Below are 18,919 nucleotides of genomic sequence, written 5' to 3'. Positions count from 1 at the left end.
TTCGCTGTTTCTCAAATTATCACACTTTTTATTCGGCACACTGAATTACGAAGAGATAGTGAAGAAATTACCAGTGGCGAATTGGGGGGTTTTTCTTCCCCTTCTCGCTATTAAGCGCGATTAGAGTAGAGTTTAACGCGGTTTTTCACGTCCCCAATCCATATTCAACCTCTTTATCAGTCCTGCCTTGCACTTTTGTATGCGACGCGGCGAAAAGCTGATAAAGTCTTTAGTCAATTCTACGTCGTCAGTGAGAAGATGTTGGTGAAATTCCACAGAATATTCCCACTAGTCGTCACTGTGTGTCTGCTGAGTGGAAGTGTAGCTCTTCAGTGCTACAACTGTGACAGCTCGAAGGGCGATGGATGCCAGCGGAACACCAATTTCCGCCAATTACCCGTGGAAACCTGCCCCGAAGACTTGCCACCATGGCTGAGTGAAATCCAGTGCGCCAGAGTCACTGTGAGAGGTAAGTCCCGCCCACACGCAAGCCACGCCCTCGAGCTAATCGCTGACGCCATTGCAGTGTTCGAGGACAACAAGGAGACTAATGTGGTTGTTCGCGGATGCATGCCAGCGGAATCCTGCACGACACTGAAGCAACTGCACGTCCATGGATGGAATAATCTCACAGTGACGGAGTGCTACATGTGCAAAACGGAACTGTGCAACTCCAAAAGGCGTGCAATGGTGGGAAAACACTTCACCACAATCAAGAGATGAGTCAGAGATGGAAGCAGAGAAAGTGGGTCAATTCTTGAGGAAGCACCGGAAACTTTAGATATTCACCCAATGAGTTTTAAGAAAATTGAAAGAGGAAAATGTATGTAAAGCGTATTCAATGCTAGAACACTGGGTGGAAGAGAAAAAAAAAAAATGAAAAAGACTTTTGCTATTCACTTCGAACAGAGAGAGGATATGAAGAATATCCATAAGATTTATATGCATTCTTCGCATATAGGAAGTGAAAATTCCATGGTTATTTTTGCTCTGCATTTTGACAGCTGTCAGAATTTGAATTCTTTCTTCCGTAGCTATTCTTTTCCACGTAAAAAAACATATCCAGTGCATAGAACAAATGTTTCAACTTTTCACATGAATATTCCCTTTGATTTTTTCACATACACATGTTTTGCTTTTTATCCACACCCGGTGAATTTCAAAAGGCAATTAAAAGATATCCTCCAAAGCTCGAATAACATTCCATTTCCTAGCTTTTTTCCCCACACACTTGCAATGGGGGTAAAAAACAATATGCGTTTTACGATAAAATTGCAGGAAATTATTATTATTTTAGTTGTGTGAATGCATCAAAGCTGGGTATGAAATGGGTCAGCTCTCCCGCAAAACCCATTTCAAGCTTAAATGGCTCAATATGGGCTTGCATTGTTTGGTGTTTTTGGAAATTTCATTGGCCAACGAATGCTGGTTGTCCTTTATCGACTATTCAGGAGGCGAATAAGTGGCGAGGAGACGCTCTCATCTGGCAATACTGTGCGTCCGCCATCTTTGTTTGGATTTCAGAACAAGATTTAGTTTAGTTGGGCTTTTATTCACCAAATATTGCGCCTCAAAGTTCAATAGTTATTAGCCTTTTTGGGTTGGAACATGAATTTTTGAAAATGTACAGTGCAGAGCATAAAACTCATGAAATTTACAGCAGAAGCGACTCACGGGCGTTTCTATTATTTTTCATACGCGTTTTTCCGCGCACACACACACACACTCATAAAAATCATTATTTATTCGAGGATTGAATCACAGTCTCAAACGCAATGTGCGCTGAAGCCTCTAATGGGCGAAGAAAGTGGTGAAAAGGAATGGATAAAATATGAAATATCTCCCGAAGCCGTACATTTAGTAATTTACAATTAAATTACACGCCATTCATCATGGATGCTACGTGAATAAAATAATTCCCATTAATTCTCTGCACTCCCTGCGCCTATCGCGCCTTCACCTGGACGTTAGATTAATTAATCCCCAGGAATAATTCACTCCAGCGGATGGGTGGCTTCCCGATTGAATTATCATTAATATCATTTCATGATTTTCACTCGTCATTGCATGCGCAAATCGCCACAACATGTGTACCCATCAATAATCGTCACCTCGATTGTCCCGAGGATGAAACGCCGCCTCATTTTTCCCCGGTCTGTAAACAATACAAAGTGCCCTATTAATTTAATGAGTAGCATTAATCACAGTCGCGTTTTTCTGCTCCTGTTGAGATTAAATCACATGGAAAATTGCCTGTCTCGCGACACAGACGCCAATACATCTGACGGCCAGTGGCCGAAGTACGAGGCAAATTCGACACAAGATGGCGATCATTGTGATTTAATCCCATAGTTTACAATTAAGACTATTAAAGTGAGACTTTTCGTACTTATTCGCCTCTTTCTGGCGCCGAAGACAACTGTCAGCCAGACGAATTGCTTGAGAAAAGCAAGAATCTTGGCAGAACAATGTCCCATTAAGGCGGATAATTAGAATTCATGATGAATGCTGAGAGACTATCAATGAATTTCAATACTTCTTGTGCGGACATTAATTTTCCTATTGATGATATTGTTAGGGAAGTTAATGCAGTGAAGAGACAAGCATTTCCGCGTCTCGAGCAATTGCATATGGGATTTTCCTTTTTTGGGGGGGTAACAGAGAAAATCCTCCTTAATTGATGGATTGAGCAGGAAAATCATCAGCTCGGCATCCAATATTAATGACTGGCCGTAAAATTAATGAATTATTTGACAAACACTACGAGTCTCGGTGGCTCAATATTTATTGATTAATTCCACCCAAAGTGTGGGTCTGATTTATGATAATTAATTTTCTACTTATGATCATAATTAATTTTGGCCACCGCACACCAGGAATTCCGCGCTTCTATTAAAGTAGAACGACTAGGATTTCCGCAAGAGGACTTTTGAGGAGATTCTGGCGGAATTTTGTCGCAATTCTGCATCATTTGACTATAATTTGCGTGAAGAGCGCGCGTAAAGTAAATAAATCACCGAGGAATTGTGCTCCAATTGTTGTCGAGAGAAAAGGAGGAGCGACTTTATCCCATGAATTAGGAGACTTTCAACTTTTCAGCACGGACGGCTTAGGAGACATTTATGACTGTGTGCAAATGTATCCACAAAGATATCGCATGTTTTACGATTTCTGACAAATTCACCTTCCTCAGCATCCCTTTTGTTCGCAAACCCTCCGCAAAAACCATAAACAATCTCACGAGCATTCCTCGTTAATTCCGCATCTCAAGTCACGCCTCTGGCAAACTTCTGCAAATTTATTGTGACCTCTCGTGATCCCTTCCAGGCACTGTGCTTTTCGTCCTGAATTCAGGGGATTTTGCCAAAGCCTCAAAAATTGCTGCTTGAAAAATATTTTTTTCCTTCTTCAAATTTAATTTCTATTGAGTGCACTCGTGCAACTGACACATTCAGACATGCTCGGTGTTATAAATTTGCCTGCAAATGGCTGAAATGTTATTTTATTCTGTCCGCCAAAAAATATCCATCACTGGGAAAACTCATGAATTCCACCCGACACACATAAATACTGCAATAAACATTTTTTTCCCATCATGTGAGTGCATTTTGTCCAATCCAAGTGCAATTTCCGCCACTCTTTCCCGCGGCCAGAAAAAGAGTTTGATTGACAAAAATAAATGGTGAATCAATCGAAAAACACTCATTATGTCTTCTGCTGTCACTTTGTTTGTCTGTCACTCCGGGCAAAAAGGGTTAATTAAAATGCAGACAACAGTGACAGAATTATTTATAGTGGCACTCTGGATGTGCTTTTGCCCAAATTGTCAAGCATTTGAAGTAGAATTTTTAGCCATTTCAATCAGATTGACGAGATTAAATCCTTCGTTTCCTCGCAAATGTGCTGGGAAATTGCAGGCCACGCCCATTTCGATGCTCCGCCCACACTTTCTTCGTCTTATTGACAGTTGAAATTTTCCAACTAGAATTCACTGCAGACAAACTCTAGTGGAAGAATAGACCCGAAAATGTTTACAATCGCACGCTTCTTCCGCGCTTGGATGGCTTTTTCTCATCGTTAAAAAATGATTGACATAATTTATTGCAGTGAATTTATTGACTACCTCATGCCGTCATTCATCCGCCTCGTAAATTCTCATCGCTACTGAACTGTTTGAACAATATAAAAATGAAAATGAAACCCTTTCGGAGCGTCGAAAAAATCTCCACGGGGAACTTCATGGTTATGGCGAAGAATGGAGGAAAGGCAGTTAATTTTGAGATGTTTTTCAGCCACTCCTGGAGGAATTCAATGGCAGAGACATATGGCTCATTAGGTCTATTGCTGGGCATTCTGGATTTTCTATGCAGACAAATTCTCAATTGGCCATGAATACTAATTAGCATTGATTAAACTTCCGCGCCCTGTGCCAAATCTAATATCTCAAATGGATGCTAAGTGCCAAGGCGATGCTAATTCCCAGTTTGAGAGTGGATTTTGGGGACAAAGCGGCGGGAATTGGCAAAATCCTGAGGCGTGTGGGAGTGAAAACTTCTTCCTGGGCTCGCAGGGAGCGGAAAAAAAGCGGAGAGACACTCGTCGATATATCCGAAAAAATAAAACTGCCATTCAAACTTTATTTATTGCCGGAAGCATCGCAATAAACTATAAATTCACCCCCCCGACATGTCCCAATTCCTTTCCACGCTCCTTTGCCATGTCCTTTCGACTGCGGGCGTCTGAGGTGCGGAACAGGTTGTGCAATAGACTGGAGATAATTTGCAGCAGGAATCGCGCGAGAACAAGAGATTCCCGCAAATTCAAGTGGGAGAGATTAGGTGTATGAATGAACGTCTGAATGTTTACTTCTCATGTGAATTCACACCTGAATGTCTTGACGTTTGCATTTAATCGAAAGTCATGCATTAGTCACAGTGACTGAGCGACGAAAATGGGATTTCATGCCGCATTTCCTTTCCATTCTCCTCCTCCATCCAAGAAACGCACATCAGTTGCTATCAGGAAGCTACAAGGTTTTAAGGAGAACATCAGCAGCGTCTCCCATTCTGGGTCAATGCAGAACTTCAGCACAAGAGGACAATAACTCAACTCATATCTGCAGTGTAAGTGCGCCCTAAAATATCCCTGTGTTATTTAAAAGGGAAACCTTGAGTGATGCTTTAATGTAACTCCCAGCCAGTTAATGTGCGCATTAAAACTCAATGGTTAAGAGCAGCTAAGTTTGTCATTTCGACATACACAATTCCGCATGCACTCGCCGAGCGGAAGCTGTAATTTCGCGAAATGGTGTCCTTCAAGACTCCTTGAGACATCACGGCTTTTACTGTGCGCTGGAAGTTCATTGTGGGCGCTTTTTCTCACCTGAATTAATCCAATTACGCGCGCCTTCCCGTGATGGCCGTGTTAATATTTCAGCATGAAACGGCATTTCGGCCGTATCTCGTTTGCCCTTTTATATGTCGCCCCAACCGCAGCGTCACCCTTTCGTCAATTCTCCATCCAGAGCTTCCGCGGTCGCTGCTGAGATAAGAGATCATCGCTCGCTTTCATCACGTCCCAGCAGAGCTTATCACACTCTAGATTGAGGATTTAGAGACCTTGATTTGGATTCTTACGGAAATATCTTGTGGAAACTTAAGAGATTCATTAAAATTAGGAAATTTGTGATGTCTACAACTGTTTAGAATATATATCAAAAGCAAAAATGACCTTTTTCCACGATAAAAGTCGTTTTTTGTGCACTTTGCAATGAAAATATTAACAATTGCGCCATTTTTCGACGGATTCGCGCAAGCAAAATGGCGTCTTAGAAGGGATGAAAGATAGTCTACATAAAAATACAATACAGTTGGCGATTCAGAATGCTTATTTATTGCAATTTCTTCACCAACCTAAGCGTACATCGTGCCGACGAATGAGAAGAGCAGGCAAGAGAAGACACGACCGGAAACCTGACATTCCTCCGTTCCAATTCGGGCAGAGCATCTCTCAGTGTATTCCTGAGCCTGCTCAGCTTTGACGAACTTAGCCAGCTGTGTCCTGAGCACATCCTCATGGAACGCGTTGTCCTCCGAGACAAAGCCCACTTTCTTAAACACGCAGTCAGCGAAGCAGCCGTAGAGATGGCGAACGGTGGTAAAGTTGCCCTTCACGATACCTTCCAGATCGAAGAAGCTCTGTCCAGTTTGCTGGGCGCAGGGAACGACAACAGCCAAGATAGCCGGCGGAGGAAGTTGATCATTCTGACACAGAACCTAGAAATGCCCAAAATGCAGCTCAGTTTGATACGAATCTTGAGATTTCAAGACTTACAGCAGGAAGAAGGCCAACAGTCAAACACAGCGCAATTGAAACGATCTTCATTCTGAGATTTCCCTAGGATAACTGACTACTTGACCAGTAAAGACAGGCATTTTATAACAGCAATTTTATCACGTACAATAAATGTGTTTTCTGTAGATTCATATAATGTTGCACAGGAAAAAAAAGTGTTTTCACATTTAGTCAATGTCTCGCCCAGAAAAATGCTCAAAGTCACACTTTAACATTGCTTAGTAGTGTAAAAATGATTAGAGATATTTTGTGGATTCGATAATCTTACAGTTCAGCTGAACAAAAAAACTTCAAGAATACTTTTACACAAGCACAAAAGACATTTTAATCCTTAGAACAGATGCAATTTACTCAGTGATGTCCTTAAGCATACATCGTGCCAAGGATGGAGAAGATCAGGCAAGCATAGGCGTGACCGGAAACCTTGCACTCCTCCGTTCCTGCTCTGGGTGTGCATCTGTCAGAATACTCCTGGATCTGTTCGTCTCGTAGAAACGTTCCCAGCTGCTTCTTGAACGTTTCCGCTTGAAAGACGTTGTCCGCCGACACAATGCCAACTTTCTTAGAGACGCAATCCGCGAAGCAGCCAAACAGATTGCGAATGCTCTCAAAGTCTCCCGTCATGATCTTTTTCAGGCTATGGATGTCCTGTCCAGTTTCCTGAGCGCAGGGAACGACAACTGACAGAATGGCCGCAGGAAACTTCTGATCATCCTGGCAAAGGACCTAGAAAATCCCATAGGAAAGATTAATGTAAGTGAAACTTGGATTCTAGCTCTAGATTTAGGTTATTTCCTAAGGGAATTTTCTCACTGCGGCTGAAATATCGGTAAGTTAGTGAAGTTGCTGACACTTATCGATACAAAATGCCTGAAATTTCTTTTCTAACACAATTTTAGTGAGAAAATAGGACTAATATGAATCAAATATCCACTAATTAATCCTTAGATTGCGGATATTAACTATTTCTTCCCTTAAATTGTCTTAAATAAAAAGAGAATAGCACGCAATTCAACGATAAGTGTCGGTAATTGTCGATAACTTCAAAACAAAAAGAAGCACGTGGAATAACGCACTATAATAAGAGTAATGAGAGTTCTTGCAAGACTTTTATTGGTATAGATACCACATTTGTTAATGCAATGGCAACTTACGACAGGAAGAAGACTGACAGTCAAACACAGCACAATTGGGATGATCTTCATTCTGAGATTTTCTTTGGGTAACTGACTGCTTGACATGCGAAAATCCGGTGTTTTATAGGGAAAATTTGATCAGAGGTAATTAAGAATTCTTGTCTGATTTTTTTAAGAAGCACCTTTTAAAAGCACTTAACCACTTGACTTTACTGCATTATCACAGATAATGACGCAAAATGACGGTGAAAAAATATGCTCAAAGTCATCATGCTTTAGCAAAGTCGCGTATAATTGGTTCTGGCTATAAAGTTCACTTTTTTCTCCAGCAAATGCAGAATTATCTGAAGAAATTGACGTTAGCAACTCTGTTCTGACGTGTGCAGAAAAAAAAGCCCATCTCATGTGCGGGGAAAAGCTGCGGCCGCAAAAAGAGCAAGTCAAACCTCTCTCATGGCATCCCTTCGGTGTTCCTGACAAGTCAATAACGCACACTATCAGTGCCCGAAGGGAATCGAGTGGCGGAAGCCGTGACACGGCGGCCCCCCAGATTAACAAGGAAGATTAAGCGTTTTATTGAAATTCAATTCGAAAGGATGCGATTGGCGCTGCACAGCCACTTTCTTCGTCTGATGTTGACAGTGATAAATTACATGCTCGGCGCAATTCCACGAATAATCGCTCGGCAATCTCTCTGGCGGGATTTGGGGTGGACTTGATGGACTGCCCGGTTAGGTGCTTCACCTGCGAGCACATCGTGACTTATGTTGCTCCACACTGACCTTCGCCAATCGATTTCTCAGCATCCTGAGCTTCGGGATTCCCGTACACGCGTCCGTGAGACTTCCGGGAAGACGCCGGATAAAAGGGGAGAAACAGGGAAACTCCATTTCGGTTTCAAGGGGAGGGAAGAAACACGCGAAAATGTGCCCAACAACATCATTAAAGGCTCTCGCTGACTTCCTGCTTGCCCCGTTCGCCGGCGGAGGGGATGAAAAAGGGCTGCACTAAAAGCAATCCACTTTTATGTTGGACTATCACGAAAAGGACGAAAAGCGAGAGCTGGCGTCATAAACAAGCATTTTACATTTATTGTCTTCGTCCAAAAGTGGCCAACAGGAAATGATAAACTGTCCCATTGTCAGGGTTGCACATTCTGGCGCTGCAGCTGAACTCCATTGATTGCAATTTGAGGGTGAAAAGTGGCGAATTTCCGTCGCTTTGTGCATCGGTTCTCCAGTGTAAGGGGAAAATATATGCATGGTTTTGTCCACAAATTGTGGTGACAAATCCCTAGAAGAGAGTAGAAACAAGAGGGAGATAATACGGCTAGTGTACACCATTTTCTGACTTCTCACAACCATTCGTTCAATAAAACGATAAAAATGATAAATAAATCCACTAAATTTAATTAATCATCATCATTTTAAATTAAATTCATAATTTACACAAAGTCAAGTGCAAACCTTGACTTTTGCTCTAAAATCTTCTTTAGCAACGAATTTATTAACCATGCATTCACATAAACATATCGAAAGAAGTTTATTGTGGACGGCAAAACCAATTTTTGACTTTGGTAAGGTTTTTTGCACTTGCAAAGTGCGTCATTGAGGACAAAACTTAACGATGTGCCTATAAAATGTCAGAAATCTGTCGAGAATCTATTCAGTTCGCCAGAGATCAACCATGAAGACTGTCGTTACTTTCGCCCTCGCGCTCTTCTGGATTCAAACTGTGAGTTCGCATTGATCGTGACCGCGATCAGGGTTCGTGACTCTGGATTTCCCTTTTCAGGTCCTCGCGCAGGATTATCCGCCGTCGATTGCGAACGTGATTCTGCCGTGCGCCAAGGAGAGCGGCAGCACGGACAGCGACTGGGCGGCGATCCAGAAGGGCGACTTCCGCTCCGTCAAGGACCTCTTCGGCTGCTTCGCCGACTGCATCCTGAAGAAGGTCGGCGTGATCACGCCAGACGACGTCTTTCACGCAGACGTGTTCAAGCAGCGCGTCTCGCTGTATCTCAACGACGCTCACGCGCAGGAATTCACGGACAGATGCGCTTCGCAATTCGGCACGGAGAAGTGCAAAGTGTCCGGAAAGGTTCACGCGTGCCTCATCATGTCGATCATGGGAAATCTGTTCGCCGCCTGATGGAAATCCTTTACCTCTTATCATTTTAAATACCAAATTTGTTTAAATAAAATCATTGCCTGATTGAAGAGAGGAAATTTACATTTGAAATTCATCCCAAAAACAGCTAAACAACTCTGAAAAACATCAACAAAAAGCTTTTATGTGATGTGGTTCAGTCTTTGAAGCGGGTTTTTACATTTAAAAAATTGTTTCATAAGAATAATTGAAGAAAATCATAGAAATATTGAAAAATATCGTTGGGAATGTAATTGTTTCGATCATTAGCCGATTTTTGAGGATTCCGAATGGTTTTTAAACTTAAATAATAATTTTTACATTTATGAAAAATTCAGATTTCAAAAAAATTATTATTTGTAATATCTCGGCAAGATATTTGAAAGAAAAAATTATATAATTTAGAATATTTGATAATTTGAATGCTAGAGAATCTTTAAATGCTCTAAATATGATTTAAATAATCAAATTCCAACGTTAAAACGTTAAAACGCTTGATTAATCGGGTTTTTAGACGCTGAACTTTTATTCTACATCAAAATACATATTTTCCCATTTTACTTAGAGAATATACAGAGAAATTAGTAAGTCAAATATGTGAGAACAGCTGAAAACACAATGAAAAGCAAATTGGGGTTGAAGTGAGAAAAGGAAAATGCTCACATTAAAAAATCCTTTTGCCATAAATCAAGTCTGAAAATTGGCCCGAAATTCAGTCAAGCGCGCCTTCGAGAACACTTTCAATCACTCTTGGCGACACTGAAGAATGTCCCGTGAATACAATTAAGGGATGCATTTTGCACCCTTTCGGCGATGGGTTTTATTGGACGACGAGCGTCTCTTGATTGCGCTCTTCAGCACCGATAATCCCATTTCTTCTGTGCCATCGCATGATTGATTGCAAATTATTTCCTCCTCTTTGACGCACGCCGAGCAAAGGCGCTTCTGCCAGCGACACTCAATTGGCCGCTTCGAGGGCTTTCGCTTTTTGGGGCGTCGAGGCGATGCAGTGATACTCAGCATAGCTCATCACGTTTGGTTATTCGTGAACACGTAACGAACGTTGTGTAGTAATAAGCTCTGCAACGTGAAAGCAAATATCCTGCCAAAGATGCAGCTTTAATCTCCTTTAAGCCATTGCTAGAGTTGTTAGACATTCTTGACGCTATTCAGTCTCTTTTAGCTTCTTTCCATCCAAATTTCTTTCACTCTCCCTTTGATTTTAACTTTTCCCATTGTTTTCTTCTGATCTCGAAGTATTTCGCGTTATAATTCACCTTAAGAATGCCTATTTTTTGTACTTTATACACTCATTTTCTCCTCAATTGTGCGATAAATTCCTCAATTTCCCTCAAAAATGCCACCCTTAAGTGGAAAAAATTCAAATTAATCCACTTTCTGGCCACGAATTGATGACTCACAGGGGGAAATGCGTCCCTTTCCACGCACTTTCGCCGCCCTCGACGCGTCAGATTGATGGGGAAACTTTAATAATGGCCTTCGCCACTTTCATTCAGGAATGCGAGGGCGCTTTTCACCTCTTCTGCGTCTTCTGCTGGCGGAACATCTCGCGATAGTCCAACGGCAGATTCCGCGGTCGCTGGAACGGCCTGTCTCTGCAGCCGAATCTCAGCTGCCCGGACTCCTTCTTGCCCCCGAAGCCGCCGCCCAGGCGCCGCGGTTTCCAGCCACTCATGCGGCGCTGCCACTCGAAGTCCACCAGTAAGCGCGCCCCGTCCACGGACACGCCGTTCATGGCGTCATAGGCGTCGATTGCGGCGCCGCGCTCGCGGAACTCCACGAAGGCATAGTTCCTGGAGGCTCCCGTGACCAGATCACGCACCACGCGGCAGTTGACAATCTCCCCGAAGCGCTGGAATTTGCTGCGCAGCTTCGCCTCGTTAGTCTCCCGGAACAGTCGCCCCACGAAAATCGTGTTGCGCGCATTGCCCTGCACTCTGGCGTTGGGCCTGTAGGTGCTGTCGATGGCGCGCGTGAGTGCCTTGTCGTGTGGAGTGGCGTCCTGGCCTGGACAGTGTCATGGAAGAACGGGAAGAAGTCAGTGAGAATGTCAAGAAGAAGCAGAGAAACTCACCATCAATCGATCCGACGGCTATCGGATCGTATTTGTCGGCGTATCTCTTGAATCTGGAAGTGCTGTGAGTCGTGGATGAGGAAGACATCCTGGGCAGACCTCCTACACGATGTTTTCCCCCAAGATTGTTGAAGAAAACAAGTCGGATGAAAAATGTAAACAAAGCTTGTGAACAACAAACTTTGAGGTTATGCATCACAACCCAGCTGACACGTTCATGATCTGCGTATGGAGTATAATAAGAGCAAATAAGAGACATAATAAATTTTGCTAGTAGCGGTTTTTGATAAAAGACAAAAAAGATCTCGTAATCTTCGTAATCTCATTAAAATATCATAAAAAAGATGTTGAATTTTTATCGCAAAACACCTTTAAGAAATCTTATAACTATTGCATATTATCGATATTATCCATATCATGGTGTAGTATTTCGCCAAAATCAGATGAAATCCAATCAAATTGTTAAATTATCAATTATTTCTGATTGTTTTTCCAATTTTATTGCTCACTCTGGCTTCCATCTCACGAGAGAACCCAAAATTTTCAATTATCCACCCAATTTCCACCCTCTTTCGATTAATTGCTGGCGTAGTAAATGCGTAATAAAATCGGCAGAGCCGATATTTGGCCGCACAAAGTTGGCTGGCGCGCGCTTGACAGCTCTGACTGTCAGTTTTTTGTGGGCCTTTTCACGGGTTTCGTGGTGCAGAAGCAATTGGCAGGAATTCGAGCAAATTTCACAGTGAAAAGTCTGGGCGGCGCGATCGCGAAGGATGGTAAAAGGTGGGCCGCAGGCTGGTGCGTGCACAAGTGACATCGCCAGTGGCGGAATCCGCTCAACAGGTGAGCCAGGCGAGTGGGAAAGTGCGGGTGAAAGTTTTGCTGGGAGTGATTTGCTGATGATGTCACTCTTCGTCGCCCTTGCAGCTCGCCAGTGAGCGTCCGGGCGCGGCCGGGATGGAGCTGCAGGCCGCCGGGGAGGCGCTGGCGGGGCCCGTGAAGGCCGGGGAGGCGCTCTCGAAGCGCCAGAAGTGCAATAGGAACGCCGAAATGGCGAGCGCCGCGGACGAGCTGGAGAAGTGCGACGTGAGTCCGGAGAACAGCACGAAGCGCGACACGCCGAACGGACGCATGGCCACCAGCGACATCCAGGCCGGCAGCGTGCAATTGCCCGAGGGCATGCCCAAGAGCATCTCCCTGTTCGACGTGTGTCCGGCGCCGCCGTCGCCCAAGCACGCCATGGCCTTCACCATCGACTTCGGCGAGCGCGACGAGCGCGATGAGCAGCGCTACAAGAGCATGTACGAGCGCTTCCAGAGCCGCCACAGGCGCGGCGCCTCGCTCACCAAGTTCGACGAGCCGCAGCCGCCTCGCACGCGCATCCCCATGAGCGCCAGGCTGCCCAGGAAGCAGCTGCCGACGCCCGACAAGGGCGCGGTGAAGATGCGCGACAAGAGTCGCCTGCAGGCGCCGCAGGACGCCTCCAAGCGGCACAGCTGGAGTCCGCGCTCCAGCACCGTGACGCCGGACGCCAAGATCCCCGCTACGAAGTTCACGCCGCGCTCGCTGACGCTGGCCAAGGCGCTGGAGGGCCGCACGTCGGACGCGTCCAGCGAGGACGCGCTGCAGGCGCCGCTGGACGACCTGCGGCCCGTGGGCGAGGATCAGGTGAGCGAGGCGGGCACGTACACGCTGGACGCGGACAACTACACGGAGGAGCAGAAGGAGCGCATGAACATCGATCAGGAGGAGGAGCTGAAGATCGAGGAGAGCCCGAAGCCTGAGCGGCCGACGTGCTTCGAGACGAATTTAGAGGTGAGTTTGCAAAGTGTTCAGAGCGCCCACGAGTGACTGATGATCGTCTGAAGGCCGCTTCTGACCTTTAACTTCCACTTTCGAGGCGACGCTTCAATGACTGGCTCTTCACCGTTGTCTCGAGAGCCTCGCGGGCGCTTTTGTCTCGCTTCTAAGAGCCAAAAGTGGGAGGAAATTGCTTCACAAGGATTCAATTTCACTTTAGACACCTGGATGGAGTCGCTTTAGTTAGTTGAATGCTTGGTTTAGACATGCTTAAATTTTCTTGTGTATTTTCGGCTCGAAGGACAGAAAAATTAGTTTGATTTTCGTCAATTGTTGAGATCGATGAACTCTTGTGGTTTTAAATCTCCAAAAATACTGGAAATTTGCTCAGAAACTTCAGTCCAATTCAGTGTGAGAGAAGATTTATTGGTTCTTGAGCAAAAGTGGCACTTAAGAAAGCCTCTTGACGCGCGCGCGCGCTATTCGACTTAGAATTAAGCCATATGATAATGACAGTGACGCAGTTTTGAGCTCAGGATTAGTGGGAAATCCTACTTCATAACAAATCTTTATCACTTATCTCGTGATCTTGTTGCTTTTCTCTGGATTTTCACAGGCACAAAGTCTCAAAATAGAAGAATGACAATCGCCGAGCCTCTAATTTGACTCCGAATTTGATTGGATACGTTAATTGAACACGTTGACGGACGAAAATTGATGATTTAACCTCTGATGAATATAATTTGGTGGCCTTGATGGGAAATTTGTGTTGTTTTCATCACATTTGGCATCGATTGAATTTGGATGCATTTCCTGCGGAAGAAAGTGTTTCGCGAGCAACTTTCGCTCTCCTAATAATCAGCAAAAAAGAAAAACATTTCTTTTGCCATCAATTAACTCATCTCACGCCGAATTCAATGGTTATTTAGAGATTATTTTTGCTGATGGGATTTTTCTATAATTTGTAACATCGCACAAGAGATCATCAGACGCTCTGAGAGGCTTAATTGAGTGTGTTCACAACACTTGCACTGCTTCGCCTTGGGAAAGTGTGTAATTTGTGTTTGGAAACACAATAAACAGCTGCTTTTTTCTCTCTCTCTCTCTCTCTATCTGTGTGTGTGGCAAAATTTCCATTGAAGCACCAACGAAAAGATGCATTTTTAATCGTGCCGCTTCTTTCGGAAGATGTTTTTAATTGATCAAATTTGTGAAAAACAACGCGCAAAGTAAGCAAATTAAATCGTGTTTCGTTTAGCAAATTGTTCACCGTTTTTCGGTGCTTTGGGCACATGTTGGCGCAATTGAGGTGCTCAGAAGTTATATTTAGGTCGTCATGCGATTGTCCATGGAATGTCTTATGATTCTCAAAGGACAATTCTTATATTTGCAGCGTGTTGAACAGCATTAACACACTGTTTCTTCATTTTCTCAGCAGTGTTTGAAGCTTTCTTAGCTTGTATTTCATGTATTTGCCTTGTTCTGTGAACACATGGGACTTTCTTGCGATATTCCTATGGAATCTCGTCTGACAATCAACTGAAATGTCTGACATTTTCGCTCTTCTTGCAGACATTCGACTACGATTTATCCCAAAGAGACGAGGGCAAGCTGAAGATCCAGGACGGCCAGGCGAGACGAAGGAACGTCCTTGAGATCTCTTGCTCGCACGAAACGTCCACGGCGAAGCCCAAAGTGTCGTATTTGGAGCGGCTGAAGAACCGCGTGCGGAACATCAGCGACCGGACGTTCCACAAGTCGCGGTCGCCGGACAAGCTGCTGCCGTCGCCGGACGTGGGCTGCTTCACCAGTGTGACCACGAGTGGGATTCTGAGTGTGAAGCCGACGCTGGACACGAATCCGCGCCTCACGCGGCGCAACAGCCTGACGAAGAGCCAGATTGACAACTCGGAGTACGTGCAGGGCGTGAGTCGGCTGAACCTGGGCGGCAGCGAGGAGTGCGGCGTGCGCTCGCCACGGCGAGAAGTGAGCTCGGGCTCGGCCATCAAGACGGCGGCCACGAAGAGTGACTGGATTCAGGAGTGGGCGCGTCACGCGCGCCAGCACTCGGCGCACATGTCCAGGAGCTACAATTTCGAGAGTTCGCCGACGGACGAGAGGCAGCGCTTCAAGCAGGAGGACATGAGCCGGAGTCAGTGCGATGGGCGGCGGGCGTCCGTGCGGAAGCCGCCCGTGAGTCCCACGAAGATTCCCAGTCCCATCGGCACTCTGCGACCGCGGAGCCGCAACGGCAGCCAGACGGAGCTGGCCAATGACACGGATGTGTATCTGCAGAAGACGGCGGCCGCCATCACGACGCTGCAGAAGATGCACAGGGAGTCGCTGAACAACTCACCACAGAGCCCGCGCAGTCCGCAGAGTGAGGAGATGCTGCTGATGCAGCTGCAGCGGATGCACCGGCTGCATCGGCGGAATCACTCGCTGGACGGCACGGAGGCGCCCGTGCGACGACACACGCGCCATCACTCCTTCGAGGGCACGGACAATCTGCCGCCGCGGCCCGTGGAGGCGCTGGTCGCCAAGAGACGCGCGGAATTGATCAAACAACCGACGCACAGCTCGCCCATCAGGCGCTCCACGTCGTTCTCGGCCAAGACGAGCGGCAGCACGCCCAAGATGCCCTCGAAAGTGCCCACGAAGCATCAGCAGAGCATCCAGAAGTCCGCCAGCAGCACGAACTTCCGCGCCGTGATCGCCTACGCCGATGACGACATCATGGAGTTCTACATCAATGACAATGTGGATCTGGACGGCGACCAGCTGTCGTCGGAGTCTGACCTCAGCGATGCGCAGCAGCCGATCTCCAATACGCGCTGCAACAAGGCCTTCCTCATGCGCATGGAGCAGAACCGGCGTCCGGCCAGCGCCGCGGCGGCCAAGCAGGGCGTCATGGCGTGTCCCAACACGCCGGAGATGCGTCGCCGGGAGCCAAATGTGCGCACGTCCTTTCGCGAGAGGATGTCAATGCCGCGCGACTCGAGTCTGAATCGCATGAAGCAGGATCTGGCCAGGCGACAGCAGCCGCAGCCGCCGCCGGCGAAGGCGGAGCCGAAGCTGGCGAAGGTGCAGCCAAAATACATGGACATTTCCAAGTATAAACCCGTGACGGGCGCGAACTTCCTGAAGAAGGACGAGTCCAAGAGCTACTTGCTGCCCAGAGAGGTGAAGAAGAGCCCGAGCAGTGCGTCCGTGAATCTCAGCCGGACGGACGCGCAGCGCGCCAGCAACAGGAGCATCAAGTCGGCGGGCATGCGGCCGTCGTCCGGCAAGAAGGAGCCGCCAAGTAAGTGGACGCTTTCCGTTAACCCTTTAGCGGACAAAATAAGTGTGTTTTTCTGGGAAATATCATCCAATTAGTCAGCAACATGGTTTGAAAGCTGTGAAATTGCAGCTAAATTTTCAGAAGTGGGATTTAATTTCGGTCAGAAATGAGCTAAAATCGTAAATTAGTCGTCATTTTAGCGTTGAATTCCACAATTTTGTTGAAATTGAATGCGAAATTAATGAAGTAATGACTTTAGATGATCGATTTTAGGACATTTTTAGACAAAAACTGTTTGAAATCGAACGAAAATGAGCTTTATTAGTGTTTAGTCGTTACAACTTTACAGATTTCGCATTTCAGTTCGTAAAAGCTACGAATTTAGGTTGAAACTTTACTCAAGATTGGTGTTCTAATGCCTTCTGTCTGTCTTTCCTGTCTCCGCAGTCGCCCAGAAGCAGGCGAAGGAGGCGGAATTGGCCATGTGGAAGCGGCGCGCGAGCTATGATCCCATGAAGGCGGCGCTGGAGGGCAAACGGAAGCAGGATGAGGCGCGCCGCCTGGCGCAGCAGCAGCAAAGTAAATTGGGTGAAAGGTGTGAAGTTTTTCCGCTTTTCTAACGCTTTTCCGCGCGCGTGTTTGTTGGCTTTCCTAACCAATTAGTGGGTGTGTGTGTGTTTGGCTCTTTGTCATGCTAATGATTTCTATTTCTGGACAGTTCATCGGCCGTCCTGAGGTCGCAGTCCTTCCACAGCGGCGTCTCGAGTCAACTGCGAGGACAAGCGTCGAAGACAACGATCGATCAATGGAACGCGCTGACTTTGAGCGATTCCAGTGATGAGAATGAATCATAAATGCAATGTTTTTTTTATCCATTTTATTGCGCGGGAAGAGAGAGAAAACGTTCTGCGGGTTTTTTGGCACTTTCCCACAACAACAACAACAGCAGCAAAAAAAGCTAAATTTCTTCCACGTTTTAATGGTCCTGTTTTTTCTACTTTTGATATTGATTACTTCGGATCGTGAACATTTGAGTCCCTCCTTGAAATTGAATTGTGATTAACGACATAATTTTTATTTATTTCCCACTTATTGTGTAACTTTGTGTCCTTCGAATCTGTCGTAATATTTTTTTATTGTATTGGTTAAAAGAAATTTGTAGTTGAAAGATAGAATCATTGTCACTATATTTATAAGTTTTTACTCATAATTCTTCAATTTGTGAATGCATTCACGTGAATCCCCCCCTTTTTTAAAAAAAAAAATAAATAGAGATTATAGAAAAGAATCAACATGAAATGTTTAACATAACGATAGAGAAAGAAAGAGAGAAAAATTGTGAGGATAAAGCGATAAACGAGAAAGTCAAATTATTATCACTTAAAGTGAATGTTTGGTTCATTTGTAATTATGATTTGACGAGAGATTGTGTTTTTTAATCTTTCATATTTTGTATTTGATTCAAGAGAGAAATTAGTTGGTTATTTATTTGCTAAGGAAAAAAAGGAGGAAGAATTGTAAGCGCAAAAGAAGTTGCTTCAGTTTAAGTTTTGTTACGAAGTTTAGTTCTTAAGGTGAGTAATTCTTTTTATGGACTTTTCTTCTGTCCTTTTACTCCATTTTTTTGAGATCCATAAAGAGAATAGCTTGAGATGAAATGTTTCTGTGCTGAAGCTTTAAGATGAGAATGGAAAAAAAAATAATAAATCAAAATGTGAAAAGATTTCTGTTGTTTTCATTCCTGCAATCTCTTAATATTAAGAGATTGTGACACTTTGTGATGAGTTTAAGGGATTTTTTCAGTGAAAGCGTTTCATAAAGAGTGAAGATTTCACTATTCAAGATTGTTCTTAATTTCTGAATTGGAGTAATTGAATTTTTGGGTAAGGAATTCGTGTAAATAAGGTAAAAATAAGGATTCAGAAGTGCAAAATTGAGCATGAAATATTATAAATTCTTTACCAAACAACATTGGGTGGAAAAATCTTCTCTAATTGCTTAATATTTGAACAATCATTCAATTGGACACACTATAATTCTTTGGTCTTTCGAGGGTTAACAGCATGTTCGTTACTTTTCAAATATTCATCTTGCGATCCGCAG

The 18,919-nt window shown here is 44.8% G+C and overlaps 4 protein-coding genes across 4 annotated transcripts; 2 read left to right on the top strand and 2 right to left on the bottom strand.

Annotated features, from left to right (window-relative positions):
- Positions 1-5,912: 5,912 nt before the first annotated feature.
- On the bottom strand, positions 5,913-6,384 carry LOC132255996 (general odorant-binding protein 56d-like). Its single transcript, XM_059752173.1, has 2 exons — positions 6,334-6,384; positions 5,913-6,275 (listed from the first exon to the last, which is right to left on the bottom strand). Exons 1-2 carry the CDS (start codon positions 6,382-6,384, stop codon positions 5,913-5,915), a joined length of 414 nt encoding a protein of 137 aa, XP_059608156.1.
- Positions 6,385-9,176: 2,792 nt separating this feature from the next.
- On the top strand, positions 9,177-9,641 carry LOC132255995 (general odorant-binding protein 56d-like). Its single transcript, XM_059752172.1, has 2 exons — positions 9,177-9,224; positions 9,285-9,641. The coding sequence occupies exons 1-2, from the start codon at positions 9,177-9,179 to the stop codon at positions 9,639-9,641; spliced, it is 405 nt and encodes a 134-aa protein (XP_059608155.1).
- Positions 9,642-10,146: 505 nt separating this feature from the next.
- On the bottom strand, positions 10,147-11,992 carry LOC132255523 (U11/U12 small nuclear ribonucleoprotein 35 kDa protein-like). Its single transcript, XM_059751597.1, has 2 exons — positions 11,734-11,992; positions 10,147-11,666 (listed from the first exon to the last, which is right to left on the bottom strand). Exons 1-2 carry the CDS (start codon positions 11,990-11,992, stop codon positions 11,173-11,175), a joined length of 753 nt encoding a protein of 250 aa, XP_059607580.1. The 3' UTR covers positions 10,147-11,172.
- Positions 11,993-12,473: 481 nt separating this feature from the next.
- On the top strand, positions 12,474-18,730 carry LOC132255522 (uncharacterized). Its single transcript, XM_059751596.1, has 5 exons — positions 12,474-12,576; positions 12,661-13,548; positions 15,106-16,837; positions 17,264-17,411; positions 17,535-18,730. The coding sequence occupies exons 2-5, from the start codon at positions 12,691-12,693 to the stop codon at positions 17,668-17,670; spliced, it is 2,874 nt and encodes a 957-aa protein (XP_059607579.1). The 5' UTR covers positions 12,474-12,576; positions 12,661-12,690; the 3' UTR covers positions 17,671-18,730.
- Positions 18,731-18,919: the final 189 nt, after the last annotated feature.

Source organism: Phlebotomus argentipes, unplaced genomic scaffold (assembly GCF_947086385.1).
Source record: "Phlebotomus argentipes unplaced genomic scaffold, Phlebotomus argentipes genome assembly contig_5, whole genome shotgun sequence".
NCBI lineage: Eukaryota > Metazoa > Arthropoda > Insecta > Diptera > Psychodidae > Phlebotomus > Phlebotomus argentipes.
The sequence above is the reverse complement of the archived record's forward strand: the minus strand, read 5'-3'. Positions and strand labels throughout refer to the sequence as shown.

What these genes read in the sequence shown, in the direction of transcription:
- LOC132255996 (XM_059752173.1), bottom strand. Translation starts at nt 6,384, where the DNA reads ATGAAGATCGTTTCAATTGCGCTGTGTTTGACTGTTGGCCTTCTTCCT. An exon ending in CTGTTGGCCTTCTTCCTGCT is followed by an intron (nt 6,276 to 6,333) that starts GTAAGTCTTGAA and finishes GGGCATTTCTAG; the next exon opens with GTTCTGTGTCAGAATGATCA.
- LOC132255995 (XM_059752172.1), top strand. Translation starts at nt 9,177, where the DNA reads ATGAAGACTGTCGTTACTTTCGCCCTCGCGCTCTTCTGGATTCAAACT. An exon ending in CGCTCTTCTGGATTCAAACT is followed by an intron (nt 9,225 to 9,284) that starts GTGAGTTCGCAT and finishes TTCCCTTTTCAG; the next exon opens with GTCCTCGCGCAGGATTATCC.
- LOC132255523 (XM_059751597.1), bottom strand. Translation starts at nt 11,992, where the DNA reads ATGTCTCTTATTTGCTCTTATTATACTCCATACGCAGATCATGAACGT. An exon ending in AGCCGTCGGATCGATTGATG is followed by an intron (nt 11,667 to 11,733) that starts GTGAGTTTCTCT and finishes GACACTGTCCAG; the next exon opens with GCCAGGACGCCACTCCACAC.
- LOC132255522 (XM_059751596.1), top strand. Translation starts at nt 12,691, where the DNA reads ATGGAGCTGCAGGCCGCCGGGGAGGCGCTGGCGGGGCCCGTGAAGGCC. An exon ending in CGGCAAGAAGGAGCCGCCAA is followed by an intron (nt 16,838 to 17,263) that starts GTAAGTGGACGC and finishes CTGTCTCCGCAG; the next exon opens with TCGCCCAGAAGCAGGCGAAG. An exon ending in CAAAGTAAATTGGGTGAAAG is followed by an intron (nt 17,412 to 17,534) that starts GTGTGAAGTTTT and finishes ATTTCTGGACAG; the next exon opens with TTCATCGGCCGTCCTGAGGT.